At 54.9% G+C, this 17196-nt stretch overlaps 2 protein-coding genes across 11 annotated transcripts in view; one reads left to right on the top strand and one right to left on the bottom strand.

Moving 5' to 3' along the window:
* The window catches only part of STIM1 (stromal interaction molecule 1), a 113331-nt gene extending 106095 nt beyond the window's left edge, over nucleotides 1–7236 (top strand). For 5 of the 10 annotated variants that reach the window (XM_082219171.1, XM_082219170.1, XM_082219166.1 and 2 more), the window contains exons 12-14: nucleotides 1587–1664; nucleotides 3315–3741; nucleotides 4880–7236. In XM_082219171.1, coding sequence (XP_082075297.1) covers nucleotides 1587–1664; nucleotides 3315–3741; nucleotides 4880–5426 — 1052 coding nt within the window. In that variant the 3' untranslated portion in view covers nucleotides 5427–7236. The remainder of the gene's footprint in view (nucleotides 1–1586; nucleotides 1665–3314; nucleotides 3742–4879) is intronic. The other 5 variants (XM_082219173.1, XM_082219174.1, XM_082219175.1 and 2 more) reach the window with 3 other exon arrangements.
* Nucleotides 7237–7961: 725 nt separating this feature from the next.
* The window catches only part of LOC309530395 (sodium-dependent proline transporter-like), a 28745-nt gene continuing 19510 nt past the window's right edge, over nucleotides 7962–17196 (bottom strand). The window contains exons 9-15 of the mRNA XM_082219337.1: nucleotides 16950–17074; nucleotides 15699–15811; nucleotides 14775–14909; nucleotides 13694–13793; nucleotides 12665–12783; nucleotides 11255–11428; nucleotides 7962–9291 (exon numbers count right to left, since the gene is read on the bottom strand). Of these exons, the coding sequence (XP_082075463.1) occupies nucleotides 9127–9291; nucleotides 11255–11428; nucleotides 12665–12783; nucleotides 13694–13793; nucleotides 14775–14909; nucleotides 15699–15811; nucleotides 16950–17074 (931 nt within the window). The 3' untranslated portion in view covers nucleotides 7962–9126. The remainder of the gene's footprint in view (nucleotides 9292–11254; nucleotides 11429–12664; nucleotides 12784–13693; nucleotides 13794–14774; nucleotides 14910–15698; nucleotides 15812–16949; nucleotides 17075–17196) is intronic.

Raw genomic sequence — 17196 nt, 5'->3', positions numbered from 1 at the left:
CTCACCTGTTAGAGGACTCTAGGCTAGCAGTGATTCTCAAACTTGGGTCTCCAGTTGCTTGTTGGACTACAACGCCCATCATCCTTTGCTAGCAGGACCTCTGGGGTCACGGTTGATGGGAGTTGTAGTCCAACAAGCAACTGGAGACCCAGGTTTGAGAAACGCCAGTGAGGGGATGGTTCGCTTTCACACAGTCCTCCTGGTACAGAGATTCCCAAAGCTTTTCCTCTGTTGTTGTTATTATTTATTACCACCCTATACCTGGAGGTCTCAGGGGGTTCACAGAACAAAATCAAAATATAAAATCACAAAATATATAATCAAAATAAAAACAGCAACCCAATAGCCCCTTCCCCCTCTCTCTGTTCCATCAACTTGTCCCCAGTGCCACCCATTCCGCCCGGTATAAAAGCATTATTTGGAATAGCGGTTTGCACAACCCCTAAGGAAGATAATCGCATGGTAAAATTGAAGGTGGTAACCATGAATTGCACAATTATTTGCAGCCCAGTTAAAACTATTTCATTCAACTGATTCAGCAAAATGGATGGGCTTGATCCGGGGATTCCAGCTTTTCGCGATAGTGATTTGCACCTCCGTTGTCCCCCTGCCACCCCCTTAGCGCCCCCCTTCCCTGGTGAGCCCACTGCCCCACCCCCACTTTGGGAACCTCTGGACCAGAGTCCCCTCCCCATATCGCCTTCCTGACACAGGAAGCAAATTCTACATGGAGGGAAGTGGGAAGCAGCCCCCACCGTCCCGGTAACGTGACAGCGCCTGGTGCGCATGCGTGCTTTAAGAGCCGGGGTTCCTCCCATCCCCACCTCTGCCTTAAAGTGGGGCGGTGGTGGGGAGGAGGAGGAGAGCGTAGCCCTGGGGCTACAGAATGCCACCGGCTCCCATCGCGCAGCTTCACCACGGCTGGAATCAAGCAGGGCTTGGTAAGGCTCAGCTCAAGGATGCTGTTCCTTTGAACATGCGCAGAGCGTTCCCCAAGCTCAGCCAGGCACCTGCAGTCTGGGGCTCAGGGGTTTCTGAGCAGAGGTTTGCACGCCAGCGTTTTGCTCTTCTGAAGCACCCCTGACTCACAGTGGCCTAAGGCAGGAGTGCCTGGCTTGCCTCTGCCCTGCATTTCCCCAATACTGGGAGGAGTGGGGGGTGGGTGGGAATTTGCTGCTGTGCTTCAAGGGACCCCGAGGGTCATCCAGCCCACCCCCCGGCAGTTCGGGAATCCCATAGAATAGACTGGAACCTGCTCACCCTAGGCAGGGAAGGTGAGGAAAGAGCGGTTGCTGGGGGTGTCAGCTGGGGGCAGACGTGGGGAAGGCAAGCCTGGGGGTGGTGAGTGGGCACAGAGCCACAGAGTAGGAATGGGACCCCAATGGGTCATCTAGCCGAACCCCGACAATGGGGCGCAGAGCGGTGGTCTAGGTTTGGCAGGATTGGGGGGGAGGGCAGGGCAGGGTCCTTTGCTTGCCGTTCAGAAATGCCGATGTGAGGTGTGATGTTTCTCCCCACCAATGACGCCCCTCCTTTCTCTCTCCCCCGTCGGCCTCCCTGCCCTCCTCCCGGTTGGCTAACGCCAGACGCAGCCTTGCTCTTGGGGCACAGGTTCAGCGACCGCTCATCCCTCTCCTCGGAGGACCAGTCCTGGAAATACCCCGGTTTGAGGATTATTATCTTGGGTTTCTCTTTCCACCCTCTGAACTAAACGCAAAGGGCAGGAAGGCGGGGCCCTCCTGCTCACACAACGGCAGCACCAGCAGCCTCTCTGAGCACAGAAGCTAATTCTCACCTCATCCTTTCTTCCTTCATCTCTAGCCAAAAAAGTGCACACACAAAAAACAACCCCCCAATGCTGGCATCTTTACTAACACCTTCCCTGGGGGCAGGGCCTGCTGGGACCCAGAATCACCCCCCGGCAGAGAGGAAAGCAGGGCAGGAGGGACTCAGGGGTCACCTGGACTCTGTACCCTGAATGTTCCTGTCCACAGTCAAAGGCAGTGATGCTTCTGGATCCCAGCTGCTGGAAACCACAGGATGGGGAGGGCTCCTCTGGTGCTCCGATCCTGCTTGCGGGTTTCCCATAATGGGCGTCTGCTTGGTCACTGTGAGAAGAGGAGGCTGGACAAATGGGCCATTGGCCTGACCCAGCAGGTGATTCTTAGGTTCTTGCGTTTCGAAAGACCTTCCAGGCTGAAACCTGCAGTTACTGGAGGATGCTTTCTGGCAAGAAACAAGAAGACAGAGCAACCTGCCCCCTCCCCCTGCCTCTGTGTGCAAAGATTCATCGCCTGCCGCCCCCCCCCCCCAGCCTCTGGAATATTAGAATTGTAGCATTTGAAGGAAGCCCAAAGGTCATCTAGTCCAACCCCCTGCAGTTCAACTGCTTCCTGGTTCTTCAGATCCCAGCAGGGCCCCCCTTGCTCATCGGCTTCCCGCTCCATGCGCCTCTTAACCCCTCTGACGTTGCTGCTTTCTTTGCATGCCCCTCCAGTGCCCAGGCACCCTCCACCCCTGGAACCCAGAAGGCACCTCCCAGGGTGCCCCGTTAGGAGTTATGCGTGGGTGCTGTGAAGCCTTGGAGGTCCGGGGGCCTCGTCCTGGATTCCCAGGCGTGAGTCTGCCAGGCTCCTTCGCTCGCTTCTCATCCGTTAGCAGGGCTGCATTTGAGAGAAGAATCCGGAGAGGGCAAGGGGAGGGAGATGCTTATAAGAATCCCCCAAAGAAGATAGCGAAGACCCTCTATAGGGTTGCAGCAAGCAACTTAGGTGACCCCCATAGATGCCTCTCGACTACTTTGATTGACAAAACTGCTCCCCTTAGGGTGCCACGTCAACCCCATTCCACATTGTGCAAAAACAATATTTTGGTGCGACGGCACCTATACACTTATGAACCTGTTATTGTTATCCGTTAGATGCCTTTCCTGCATTCTTTGGCTTAGACAAGCCTGCTGCTGCAAGTTTTACTCTATTTCCACTTTAACTTTTTTTAAGTCTTAGGTTGCTGCGCTCAGTTTTTTCTTACAGATGATTTCATGGTTTTATTTTCCCCCCTACCTTGCTTTGAGCTTTCTCCTTCCAGTCGAGCAGTGTGTAACTCCTACAAAACAAGCAAAACAGAAGGCACTGCAAGGAGGAGCTGCCACAGCCATTTACTGGGGGCTCAGGGCGAGTGTGGAGCTCCTTCACTTCCCTGGGGGAGCAATTGGCAGTGGGCAGGGACAGGGCGCAAAAGCCGACAGCCAGCAACCTCTCCTGTCTCCCTTGAGCCGCTCGCCCTCCTAATCCTCTGTCTCTCTCCCGGTTTAGCGCCCTCCATGTCCAGCGGCGTCCGCCAGCGCCTCGTCGACCCGCAGCACTCCTTGGGATCGCAGAGGTTGGTAGAGAGTCACCAGGCCGCCGGCCAGGGTGAATCGGGGCCGCTGGCCCACTACCTGCCCGGCAGGGTCACTCTGCGCCGGATGCCCAGCTTGAGCGGCAGCCAGCCCTTCGCCTCCGACATCCACGGCGGAAGTGCGGCCGCCTGCTCTCCATCTTCTTCCTCCTCCTCCTCGCCGCCGTCTCCTCCTTCCTCCTCCTCCACGGGCCACTCGCCCTCCTCCGCTTCCGCCTGCCACGGCCTGCCCATCCTTTACCACCACACCACCTCCTCCTACATCCTCCAGGTGGACTCCCTGCCCAACCTGCCCCCTCCCGACGTCACCTCCGGGACGCGCTGCCGCGCCGAGAGCTATGGGTATTGTGCGGCTTCCTCCGGGAGTGGTGCTTGCCCTCTTGGCTTCCCCTCCGGGGCCCGGCCTGCCTTCCTAACCCCACTTCCTACCTCCTTCCCTTGGCAGAAGCATGGGTGCCCGTGGCTGCCGTCTTGAGGCCTGCACAGCCTGGTTTGGCGTGTCATTGGTCCTCTCGCTTGGTGGTTCTGGCCAGGAGAAAAAAAGGACGCTAACACAACTAACTGGCCAGCCGCCTCCCTGCCTGCCGTCCTGTGATGCAGAGTGTGCTTTTGTTTGGTGCTTTTGTTTGGTTTGCCACCACTTCTCGCCGCTGCACAGAGTTTAATTGCTCCAAGAGGGCTCTTGGGTTTGAATCCTGCTTGCAGGTTCCCCATAACAGCCAGCCACTGTGGAAACAGGACGCTAGATTAGGCGGGCCATTCGCCTGATCCAGTGTGCTCTTCTGATGTTCTTAACCCTGCCTGGGCTTGTGTGTTGGTGTGTGTTGTTGTTGTGTGTTTGTGTTTTGGACATCAGTAATTATTACTATTCTTATTAACCCCAGCCACTCTGGGCAGCCTCCAACACGTACAAAAACATATTAAGACATCAAACATGGAAAGCTTCCCTAAACAGGGCAGCCTTCAGATGTCTTCTAAAAGTCAGTTTATCTCCTTGACATCTGAAGGGAGGAGGGTGTTCCACAGGGAGGGAGCCACTACCAACAAGGCCCTCTGCCTGGTTCCCTGTAACTTCTCTTCTTGCAGGGAGGGAACCGCCAGAAGGCCCTTGGCACTGGACCTCAGTGTCCTGGCTGGACAATGGGGGTGGAGATACTCCTTCAGGTATACTGGGCTGAAGCCGTTTAGGGCTTGAAAGGTAAACACCAACACTGAATTGTTCTGGAAGCCAATGTAGATCCTTTAGGACCAGTGTTCTATGGTCCCAGCGGCCGTTCCCAGTCTCCACCAGTTTAGCTGCTGCATTCTGGATTAGTTGTAGTTTCTGGGTCACCTTCAAAGGTAGCCCCACGTAGAGCGCATTGCAGTAGGCCAAGCGGGAGATAACCAATCTGGAGAGAGAGTGCGCGGTCGCACATTTTAAAATCCGGGTTCCTCACGCCCTGCTTTTTTCCCTTGTCTCTCTCCCCCCCACCCCCAGAGATTTATCACACTCTGACTCGGATTCCTCCATCCCTCACCTGAGCAACAGCCAGCGCACGTCCAGCTCGGCCCCCCGGCTGCCTGCCCGGCCAGCACTGCTCAACAAGTCGGAGGAAGCGGCAGTGGCGGCCGCCTGCGGCTACGGCAACCGGCCGGCGGAGGCTTCCTCTCTGCCGGAGCCCTTCCCCGAGAGCCCCATCCTCATGAAGAAGGCCGTGATGCTGAACCACGGCCTGGAGAAGTCGTCCAGCCTGGGGGAGATCAGCCACGCGGCCGGGGCAGGGCCCCCCTCCCGCCAGGCCCACTCCGACTCCTCCCGCTCCCACAGCCCCAGCTCCACCGAGCCCGACACGCCCTCCCCCACCTCCGACCCCCGGCTCAACAGCCAGGGCAAAGCCGGCAACAGCCGCATCCCCCACCTGGCCTCGAAGAAGAGTGCGGCCGGCGGGGAGGAAGACAGCGGCTCCACGGGGGAAGAGACCGACTCCTCGGGGCAGGGAAAGAAGAAGTTCCCCCTGAAGATCTTCAAGAAGCCCAAGAAATAAGTCCGGGCCGGGGGGGGGTTGGCAAGGAGGGAACCCCCCAGCCAAACACCCACGCTGGGACGGAGCAGGAGGCGAGGGGAGGGGGAGCACCTTGAGGGGGGGGCAAGAGCACCCACCCACCTCTCCTCCTCCTCCTCCTCCCCCCCCAGGATCCCTCTGCTCTCCGGGTGGGGGAGCTGCAGGTGGAAAGCCCCTATTTATTTTGTGACGTCGGCCTGGCCGCCTTCCTCACGTGGTGGTGGGGGGTCCCTTGCTTTTGGCTGCGCATGGCTTCAGACGAGCTCTCCCTCCTAGCCCTCTCGCCACCGCCACACCGTGCGACACTGGATCCGTTCATCCTGCCCCCCCTTTGTTTGCTGCTTCCCCTGCGCACCACAGCAGCCCCCAGGAGGCTCAGTGGCCCACTCCACAGGGAGGGAGAGGGTTTTGCAAGGGGGCTGTTGCTGGGGAGGGTGGGGTGGTGCTCGCCTTGCTTGTCCTAACCCCCATATGTGGGTTTACTCTAGGGACTAGCCCCTTTGCCTTGAGTGAAGCAAAGAAGGGGCAGGAAGAGGGCAGGCCAGGGCTGCTGGGAGGAGTGGGGAAAGAGAGGGAGATGAACTCCAATCGGCCTGCAAAAGCCCATTTTTTAGATCCCTTTGTTAACATCAACTGTTTGTTGCAGACAAAAGGGGGCAAGTTCGGTGCCCAGCTCTGTGGGCAGGAGACCACAAAGTGGCCACTTGGCCCCAGAGCAGCAGGGGCTTTCCTTCTCCCCACACCTCCCCTCCAGTGGAAAGAGGCCTTGTCTTTCCTGCAAGTGGCGCTTGGCTTTGGGGAGGGGGGGTCCCTGCAGGAGCTGGGGGGCTTTCTTGTGTCTGCTTTCTGGCTCACAAACGAGCAGGAGGCTTTGCTGAGCCTAGAAGCCTTCTGCAAGAGCTTCCCCACAACTCTACCTTTGGAGTTTCTGTCTGCCCCAGGACATCCCTGCTACAGCCAGGTCTTGCCCTATGCACGTGGGACGCAGGGAGACCTGGTGTCCGGCTGCGTGTCGCCAAGCGGAGGAGACCCTCCTGCCCTCCTGGTTGCAGTCTGGGAGCTGGCGGCTCTTGTGGGGATGTGCGTGCGAGAGAGCTGCCTCCCATGCCCTCTCGCAGGTTCTGTTCTGTTTTATTTTTGCACTTTGGAGCAAAGATGGACAGGTTTGGGCCGCTGGTGGCCGCCTTCCGTGGCAGACACAGGTCCTCCTCCCCTCCAGAGCCCTGCCTGCATGCCTTGCAAGGACAGAGGAAGGGCTTTGGGGAAAACTCAGAGACTTGATGGCCAAGCTGGCACCGCTTTGAGCTTCCTGCTCTTGCTTCTCCTCCATCTCCAAGCGCCTGCGCCGTCCGGGCCTTCCTCTGCCAGCTTGACAATGTCCCAGTCTGGTGAGGAAGGCGAGAGACCGGGCACTTATGGGGGGGGCTGGGCTCGGCTCAAGCAGAGGATGGGGCAACCCCCACCCCACCCCCCCAAGTTCCACCATCCAAGGCCATGGAAACCAGAGGCCCAGGCAAGCTTGAGAACCCGGAAGGATCGTGGTGCTCCCTTCTACCCTTGCCACGCGCCAGAGGAGGCACAACGAGCGCCAAGGAAAGCAGCCTTCACATCATCATCTTCCTGTCCTGTCTGGCTGCCAGCTTCTGCCCTGGGCAGCGATGGGCACCAGGAGAGCGTCCCGTTCCCCCCAGCGCCAGGCCACCCTGCTCTGCACCTGCCAAGTCTTGATCTTATTTAAAGGCCATTTCATAAAACTGTTTTCAATCCAATAAAAGCATGTAGATTATTTTAAGGCGGCTGTGTGGCGTCGGTGCCTTTGGCAGAGGGAGGGGGCAGGCAGGAAGTGGCGGTTGGGGAAGAAGGAAGGGTTTGCTTTGGGCGGCATTGCAACACGGCCTTGGCTGAGAGGAAGAGCCTGAGGGGCAATTTCCTAGAGTTGGAAGGGACCTCTAATGCAACCCCCTGCACCGCAGGAATTATTATTTTTACATTCATTTATACCCCACCTTTTCCCTGATAAGGACTTGGCGGCTCACAGCTGAAGAAGGATCCCTGTCAGATGGTCACCTGATCTCTGCTTTAAAACCTCCAAGGAAGTCCGTTCCACTGCCGGACAACTCTTGCCGACGGAGGGGAGGGGGGCACACCAAGAAGGGCCTCAGAGGATGAGCGCAGGATCTGGTTCAGTTCATGTGGGGAGAGGCAGTCCTTGAGGTATTGTGGCCCTGAGCTTTGAATTGGGCCCGGAAACAGATTGGTAGCCAGTGCAGCCAGTCCAGGATTGGCGTCCCAGGCTCAAACCGCCTTGCCCCAGGGAGCAGCGTAGCCACCAAATTCTACCTCAGCAGACATTTCCTCACTGTCTTCAGGGTCAGCCCTTTGCTATAGCATTGCAATAACAATTTATGCACACAACTGTGAGTGGTGGATCATGTGTTTGCACCCTAATGCCTACCCTGGGCTGCCTTTGGCTCAGTTCCCAAGGGAGAGAAAAAAAATTCAACTGCACCAAGGCGCTTGGAAGAGATCAAACCATTTATTTAGGGGGAAATCTTCAATTTCCCCTGGAAGGGTGGGGGGAGCTCTGCTTCCACATCTGGTCTTCGCAGGGGTTGCATCTTCCAAACCTTTCCCTCCCAATGCCCTGCCCCACACTTCCGCCAACCAAAGCCCCACACAGTTAGAACCCCCTCCCTACTCGTCCCGCCATTGGCATACGCAGATCTGAAGAGAGAGAGACAGGAATACAACATAGCAATGGAGTGCAGAGACACTGGGCAAGGGAATCCTGAACAGGAGGAGCAATGGCAGGAAAGGGGCTCAGGGATGGAGAGACCCAACTGCCTGCACCTTCCAGAGCATTAATATCAGGGCAGGGCTAGGGAATCGGGGACCCCTCCAGCTCCCATCTGCCCCAGGCAGCATTGCCACTGGTCAGTGCTGATGCAGGTTGTGCCCACATCCCATAGGAGAGCCAGTCCTTATCCAGGGGATCGGGTCCTTCCCTACACCGGCTTGAGCTCGGTTACTTCGTTGGCTTCGCACTTGGCACCTAGCAGGGACTCTGCCAAACTTGGATGTCTAAAAAGAGACGGACAAACACCTGGTAGAAACCCCAGCCCTCCACTGGCCATCTGCTTGGGCCACTTCAGCAAGGGGGGCGAGAGGAGGGAAGAGGGAGCGAGGAAGAATGACCCAGGTGGGGCGCAAGGGAGGAAGCAGCCCAGAGTTTTCCTGCCGCTCTGCAGCAGACAATGCCCTGCTTGTTTTCTTCCTGGCTGGAGAGTCAGGTGTGCAAATGAGAGAGAGAGGAACGCTTTGCCAGTCCAGAAAGACCTCTCGAGTGAGTGGCACCTCCTTGGCAAGCCATCCGTTGAGTTGGAGGAGCTCTTGGAGACAGCAATAGCCTGCCGCGTTCGTGAGCCCAGCAGGGCTGGCAGATGGCACCGACGTTGCCACAGCAGGGTCTGGAAGAGTCCTGCCAGCCCTGGGCCACCACCCTGTTACATAGGGAAATGAGCTCTGAAGCCCTAGGCAGGCCTTGCAACGGAGAGTTTGGCCCCCGACTCAGACTCTCCTTGGCAAACAGCAGCAGGGCATCCCCAACGCCATGATGGGGACGTCTCCAAGGAAGCTGAGATGGGCGGTTGCTGTTGGCGAAGGCGGACAACCGCTGCTCCGTTCACCCACAGATTGATGCCTCATCGCCATGCGGCGGCTGCCAGCCCCCTGCAAAGTCGTTGTCCGTCAGGTTCACCGTGTAGGGGACATCGATGATCTCGTGAGACGCATCTCGGCTGCTGGCAGTGCGCCAGGAGTTCAGAGGGCGGATGGCTTTCCTGAAACGCTGGGAGAGCAGCAGAGAAAAAGGCCATGAGCTTCTGAGTTCAGCTTTGAACCCCCAACCTTGCATCTTAAATTAAAAGAAGCACGAGGGCTCAGGACTCCAGGAGCTCTGCGTGTTCATCCCCCCAACATCCCCCTGGTAGGGTTGGGAAGACCCTCCTATGGAACCCTGGAGGGCTGCTGCCACTCTGTGTGGGTCAGGGATCACCGAGCTAGTGCCACCCCCCTCCAGTCATTGGACTACAACCCCCATCAGTCACGGCTGGGAGTCAGGGATGATGGGAGCTGGAATTGGAAAGTTCAGGAAAGATTAAAAAGTAGGGCCTTCTTCCTGCAGAGCAAAGAGTGTGCTTGAACTACGGAACTCCCTGCCACATGAGGCAGCAATGGCCACCAGCTTGGATGGCTTTAAAAAAAGGATTGGATGAATTCATGAATGAAGAGAGGGCAGTCGATGGCCACAGTGGCCACACTCTGCTTCTGAATACCACAGGGGGGAGAGGGCTCATGCTCAGATCCTGACTTTTGGTTTCCCATTAAGGGCACCTGGTTGGCACTGTGAGAACAGGATCCTGGAACTAGAAGGGCCATTGGCCTGATCTTATGGTCTTCATCCAGCAGCTCCCAGAGGGAAGTGTCTGCGCAGATGGATCAATGGCTGGTCACGGTAAAAGGCAGCTCCCTGTAGTCATTTGCCTGCTGCCTAAGCTGGCTTTGAGACATTACCTGCCATTTATCGTCTTGACTGTTTAAAGTCCTCCATTAATAATAATAATAGTAATAATTTTAGAATGCTTTGTTACTTTTATTGTTGCTAGCCACTCTGAGCCCGGCTTTGGCTGGGGAGGGCGGGATATAAATAAAATTATTATTATTATTATTATTATTATTATTATTATTATTTTATTTTTATATTTATACCCTGCCCTCCCCATGGCTAACAACAGTAAAATTACAGTAAAAACATAATAGGGGGAAAAGACCAATTTAAAATACAGGTTAAAATGCAATTTAAAATGCAGTCTCATTTTAAAAGTAGCCCATGGATCAAAACCGTAAGGAGAGGGAAAACATAAGGGTCAGACCGAGTCCAAACCAAAGGCCAGGCAGAACAGCTCTGTCTTGCAGGCCCTGCGGAAAGATGTCAAGTCCCGCAAGGCCCTAGTCTCTTGTGACAGAGCATTCCACCAAGTTGGGGCCAGTACTGAAAAGGCCCTGGCCCTAGTTGAGACCAATCAAACCACCTTGCGACCTGGGACCTCCAAAACGTCAATTGTGGACCTTAAGGTCCTCCGCGGGGCAGACCAGGAGAGGCGGTCCCGTAGGTATGAGGGTCCTAAGCCGCATAAGGGCTTTAAAGGTCAAAACGTCACCAGTCAGAACCAGGTGACATCAGATGACCCTGGGGGTCCCTTCGAACCCTGTGACCCCTGCAAGACAGGCCAGCTTGCCTAAGGCCCTCTGCTGAGTAGTGGCAGAGGTGGGGTTTTGAACCAGGGAATTGCACAGCCCAGGGGCAGGAACTGTAGAATTGGACGAGTCCAGTGGTTCTCAACCTGTGGGTCCCCAGATGTTGTTGGACCACAACTCCCATCATCCCTGAGCTCTGGCCTTGCTAGCTGGGGGTGATGGGAGTTGTAGTCCCACAACATCTGGGGACCCACTAGTTGAGAAAGGCTGCTCTAATCCAACCCCCTGCAATTCAGAAATCTCAGCTCAAGCATCCACGACAGAAGGCCATCCACCCTGTGTTTAAAAGCCTCCCAAGGAGTTCACAAATTCCCAAGGGGAATAACTGCTACTCTCAGAAAGCTCTTCCTGATTCTTAAGTCAGAAACTCCTTTTTTTACCATCGGAATCCCTCTGCTTCCGAAGCAGCAGAAAACAAGCTTGCTCTCTTCCACGTCAAGGCCTTGGAAGGTGTCTATATCACATCACCATTCAGCCTTCTGAATCCTACTCACATCTGCCAGGGTCCCCGACTCCTTGAAGAGGGCGATGGCTGCCCAGAGAGGGATCTGGATGCAGGTCACGACCCCCATGCAGATGCCCAGGGCCTCCCCCCAACGGGGATACTGGTAAGTGCCGTAATGCAAAGTCGTGCTGGACAGATCCAGGAAGATGTAGAAGAGGATGAACTGTGGGGAGGGAGAAGGAAACACAAGCAATCGTTGGAGGATTCTGGGAGTTTCAGAAAGGGGCAGTCATCATGCGTGAGCCTTCCCACCTCCTGTGTGAAAGGAGCAGAATGGTTTTCTTGCTATTCTGACAGCTAGCAATATTATTTATTTATTTATTTATTCATTCATACATACATACATACATACATACATACATGAGTTTCCCCAGCCTCTCTGGGCAACTCCCAATCAAGTGTTAAAAACAATCCAGCATTAAACATTAAAAACTTCCCTAAACATGGCTGCCTTCAGATGTCTTCTAAAAGTCAGATAGTTGTTTATTTCCTTGACATCTGATGGGAGACCATTCCAAAGAGCAGGCGCCACCACCGAGAAGGCCCCCTGCCTGGTTCCCTGTAACCTCACTTATCACAGTGAGGGAACCTCCAGAAGGCCCTCGGAGCTGGACCTCAGTGTCCGGGCAGAACGATGAGGGTGGAGATGCTCCTTCAGGTATACTGGACCGAGGCCATTTAGGGCTTTAAAGGTCAGGACCAATACTTTGAATTGTGCTCAGAAACGTACAGGGAGCCAAAGGACCGGTGTTATGAGGTCAGAGACCACAGTGATGGCTGTGAAAGGCCTATAAACAATGGAGAAATTTGCCCTCCCCAAGTCTTCCAATATCACGATGGCATTACAGCCATACCTCATGTTACGTTTGCTTCACGTTACATTCTTTCAGGTTACGTCCCGTGGCGACCCGGAAGTACCAGAAAGGGTTAATTCCGGGATTCGCTGCTCGCACATGTGCACAAGTGCTAGATTGCACTTCGCACATGCGCACAAGCACCAAACCGCGCCACGCACCTGCGCAGATACGGCGCTTCAGGTTGCGCTCTTTTCATGTTGGGAATGGGCCTCCGGAATGGATCCCATTCACAACCAGAGGTACTACTGTATACCAAAGGAGAAAAAGAAGAAGAGTTTGGATTTGATATCCCGCTTTATCATTACCCGAAGGAGTCTCAAAGCGGCTCACAATCTCCTTTCCCTTCCTCCCCCACAACAAACACTCTGTGAGTCCAGTCCAGGTCGCAAAAAACCGGGTTCAGAAAAGGAAAGCCAAAATGATCAAAATGAACGCTCGGCTTTCACCATCCAGTTATTTAAATCGACATGGACCGTGGCAGGAAGCTGATAAAAAATCTCTGCCCGGCTCCCACCCAAGCGGAAGGGTGGGGGGCGACTTACCAGCAAGAGCCCTGGCGTGAAGACCACCCAGCAGGCCTTGAAGTACAGCACCAGCTGGCTGCACCAGGGAGGGCAGCGGCAGATCATGTCCACGATGTCTTGGCAGAACTTGTTGATGCCTGCGTGGTTGGGGAAGAAGACCAGGAAAGGGAGTTAGCAGGTGGGGGCAACATGGCAGACACACACACACACACCCCGGCCACCCCACCCTCAACTGGGACACCTCTCCATGGCTTGCCGTATTTTGCCGTGTATTGGACAAGGGTTTTTGACTCCAAAACCATGTGAAAAAACGGGGGTCGTCCAATACACAGATAGTGGCATGGAGAGGGTGTGGAGAAGCGGTGCGCCACCAGCCAGCTCGTTGGTGGGAATGCAGATTCCCCACATGGCGGGCACTCCCTGGATCAGTTCCCGCGCGGTGGCATCAGAGGAGGTTGCGCTTCCAGAAAAATCCTGGTTTTATGGGGCTCAACTCACAGTTCTGCAGCTTCCTTAGGAAAGGAAAGGGAGCCCTTTCTACAGTTTCCAGACAGATAATCTAACCAGCCAGTCCCATGTCGCTGGGGAAACAAACAGCCTCTTTGCAGAACATTAAAAAATGGAGGCCTGGGCAAGGGGCCGTAAAGGGAGCCAGTGACCGACCACACATTCGCTCCATAAGATGCACAGACATTTCCCCTTACTTTTTAGGAGGAAAAAAGTGTGTCTTATGGAGTGAAAAATACGGTACTTGAAGATGCTTGAAGAATCTCCTCTTCTCCAGGCTAAATATCCCCAACTCCTCCCACTGCTCCTCTTGAAGGCTGAGTTTAAGAGGCCTTTGGAGGATGCAGGAATGACAGACAGAGGTGGGAATTGGCCTCAAAATCTTGCCTTGCTCCTCAAAGCACTGACTGCCCTGTGGGCATCTAAATGCCTTTCCAGGCAATGCCTCAAGTTGGCAGTGCAGCAGGAGGAGAAAAGTTTGGAAGTCAGGAGAGCTCTGGAAGAAACAGACTGGGGTGGGGAGGCCTGCAAGGCACTCACCATAGAAGAAGGTAACTCCAAGGCACATGAAGAGGGCGATGATGATGAGCCCAAAGCTGGTGCTGTAAGAGTCCATGAGGGTGAACCAGTAGATGCCGCCCTGAGGAGGGAGGAAAAGCCACACACATGAGAACGGAAAAAGAGCCTTGCTGCATCCAGGTAGTCCACTATCCCGCTCCTCTTTCCAAGCTCCCTCCAGTGGCAGGGAGTTCCGCAGTTTCAACAGGGCAGAGCCATTGTGCCCTGCAGCCATCTTGCGCTCGAATCCTGCTTGCCAGTTTCCCTTTGGGCATCTTGGTTGGCTGCTGTGGGAACAAGCTGCTGGACTGGATAATATAATAATTTATTTATTTTTAATACCCCGCCCTTCCTGGTTTAAAAACCGGGCTCAGGGCGGCTAACGGCAAATATAAAACATTGATTACAAATGCGACTTAAAAAACAGCATAAAATACAACATAAATAAATACAACAGCATAAAGACAACATCTCACAAAACATTTAATGCTCCATGTATATAGGCACCTTCTTAAAACTCTTGAACGGGTTAAAAATCAAAAGCACCCAATCAGTACGGTCCTCAGTGCTAGCCTAGTTTCACTGAAGGCTCCTCCAGAGACCTGCAAATGGGCAATGAGAGTCCCCTCTCATTCACTAAAGTAAAGGTAAAGGGACCCCTGACCATTAGGTCCAGTCGTGACCGACTCTGGGGTTGCGGTGCTCATCTCGCTTTATTGGCTGAGGGAGCCGGTGTACAGCTTCCAGGTCACGTGGCCAGCAGGACTAAGCCACTTCTGGCGAACCAGAGCAGCGCGCGGAAACGCCGTTTACCTTCCCGCCGGAGCGGTACCTATTTATCTACTTGCACTTTGACGTGCTTTTGAACTGCTAGGTTGGCAGGAGAAGGGACCAAGTAATGGGAGCTCACCCCGTTGCGGGGATTCGAACCGCTGACCTTCTGATCGGCAAGCCCTGGGCTCTGTGGTATAACCCACAGCTCCACCTGCGTGACTCTTAAATAACTCAGTTCCCCCCCCCTCGGCCTGATCCTGCCGCCAGGCTCTTCTGGCGTTCTGCTTACCTCTGTGATTAGCAGGAGCCCCAGAAGGTAGAAGGCAAAGCAGAGAAGCCCCAGGAAGACGGCTTTGCGCCTCCAGTCGCGAAGCGAAGGAAACTCGTCCATCACGGCCGTCGTGATGCCTTCCATGTTCCCGAACTAGAAAGAGAAGCATTCACAGTTAGGGTGGGGGGGGGGAGATCAGCACCCACAGCGCCTCCCCACCCTCTATTTAGACCTACCCTCCTTCCATGGGTTACAATTTTACATGCACTTCCCTGCAAAATGAAACTGTGCAGAATGCACTGGTCCCATCCACTTGCACCATGCACCTTTTTGCCTTGGGCCTGCCAATCATCAGAACATGCCCCCCCCCAAAAAAAAAAACGCCCAGGAAGGATCTGTGGAACTCCCTCCCACAAGACCACCAACCTAGGTGGCTTTAAGAGAGGATCGGACAAGTTCATGGAGGAGGCGAGGACTCTTGATGGCTCCTAGCGACACGTCTGTATCCCAGTTGCTGGAGACCCCAGGAAGCGAGACTTGCTCTGGTGCTCAGATCCTGCCTGGTGGTTTCCCATAATGGGCATCTGTTTGGCCACGGGGAAACTAGGTGGGCCACTGGTCTGATCCAGCAGGGTCCACTGGTGTTCTTATAGTAGGGCTGGCCATGGCTGAATGTCTCCCCACCCCAGTTATTGGACTGATGCCTTTAAAACTGTTGTTTCATCTGACATAGCCCAGTGGGTTTGAGCGTGGCGCCGATAACACCAAGGTTGCAGGTTCCATCCCCGTCTGGGGCAGCTACACACTCCTGCCTTGCAGAAAGTTGGACTGGATTGATCCTTCCAACTTGGGAATTCTGTGATTCTCTCGCAGAGTCTGGCCAGCCTTGGGCCTGCGGAAGGAGGGGTACCCAGAGCAACACCTGGAACATCTGGAACTGACCAAGGTGTCCACTCCGAGGGTGAAGAGCATCAGGAAGAAGAGGATGGACCAGAAGGCCGACCCTGGCAGCAGAGCAAGGGCTTCTGGGTAGGCCACGAAAGCCAGCCCTGGACCTGGGGAAGGACGGAAGGAAGGAGAGAGTTGGGGGACAATAACCCAGATGTGTTTGGCAGCATCAATTGCAGGGCATGGAGGACGACACGATACAATACTCTTTATTGTCATTGTCCCATACAGAACAACGAAATTGAAAAAAATCTACACCAGACATTCAAATACCCACAAGCCCGCTATCCCAACCTGGTTAGCCCCCTAAAAACTCTGATACCCCATAATTAAATACAATATACTCCCATAGAGACTACCTTAAAGGTAAAGGGACCCCTGACCATTAGGTCCAGTCGTGGCCGACTCTGGGGTTGCGCACTCATCTCGCTTTACTGGCTGAGGGAGCCAGCGTACAGTTTCCGGGTCATGTGGCCAGCAGGACTAAGTTGCTTCTGGCAAACCAGAGCAGCACACGGAAACACCGTTTACCTTCCCGCCGGAGTGGTACCTATTTATCTACTTGCACTTTGACGTGCTTTCGAGCTGCTAGGTGGGCAGGAGCTGGGACCGAGCAACAGGAGCTCACCCCGTCATTGCGGGGATTCGAACCGCCGACCTTATGATTGGCAGGTCCTAGGCTCTGTGGTTTAGACCACAGCGCCACCCGTGTCCCCCAGAGACTACCTTACACTGCGTTTAAAACCAAAATCGCATTTGGGTAGAAACTGTTTCTCAGGCGGCTAGTCCTACTCTTTATAACCCTGTACTTTCTTCCAGAAGGCAGAAGCTGAAAGAGATCATTTCCGGGGTGAGCACTCTCCTGCGCTATCTCTGCAGCTTTCTTCTGGCACCTGGAAGCGTACATTTGACCCAAAGTGGGAAGAATGCACCCAATTATTCTCTCCGCAGTCTTTACAACCCTGGACAGCCACACCTGAGGCACCTGGGATTTACGCCCTGGATGCGACAGCCACACTTGCCCAGGGGAAGCAGCGTGGGCTGAGGAGTTCTGGGTTCGAATCCCACCTTGGTCCTGGACTCCCAAGCACAAGGCTTATTCAGAGAGGAGGTGAGGAAGCGACCCATCCAAGTTCTCCTCTCCATCATTCCCTGCGAGATTGCCTCACCCCGCTTTGATTGGTAGGACGTAAGCCCCTCCCAAAACAGGCGAGGACCCGCCTCCTTCTCCTCCTGCCCCCCTACCTGAATCTGCCACTTCCCCCACGGGGACCTTCTTCCGCCAAGCCATGTGGCCCAGGATGGAGAAGATGGCGAAGCCGGCGAAGAAACTGGTGCAGCAGTTGCCGATGGCGATGACCAGGGTGTCCCTGCAGGAAAAGACATGGAGGGGTGGAGGGTCCCTCAGTTAGCAATGATTCCTGCATTTGCAGGGGGGTTAGACAAGATGACCCCTGGGGGTCCCTTTTGACTCTGTAGTCCTAGGATTCTA

The sequence above is a fragment of the Podarcis vaucheri genome, assembly GCF_965113315.1.
Source record: "Podarcis vaucheri genome assembly, chromosome: 4".
In the NCBI taxonomy this organism is placed as follows: Eukaryota; Metazoa; Chordata; class Lepidosauria; order Squamata; family Lacertidae; genus Podarcis; species Podarcis vaucheri.
The sequence above is the reverse complement of the archived record's forward strand: the minus strand, read 5'-3'. Positions and strand labels throughout refer to the sequence as shown.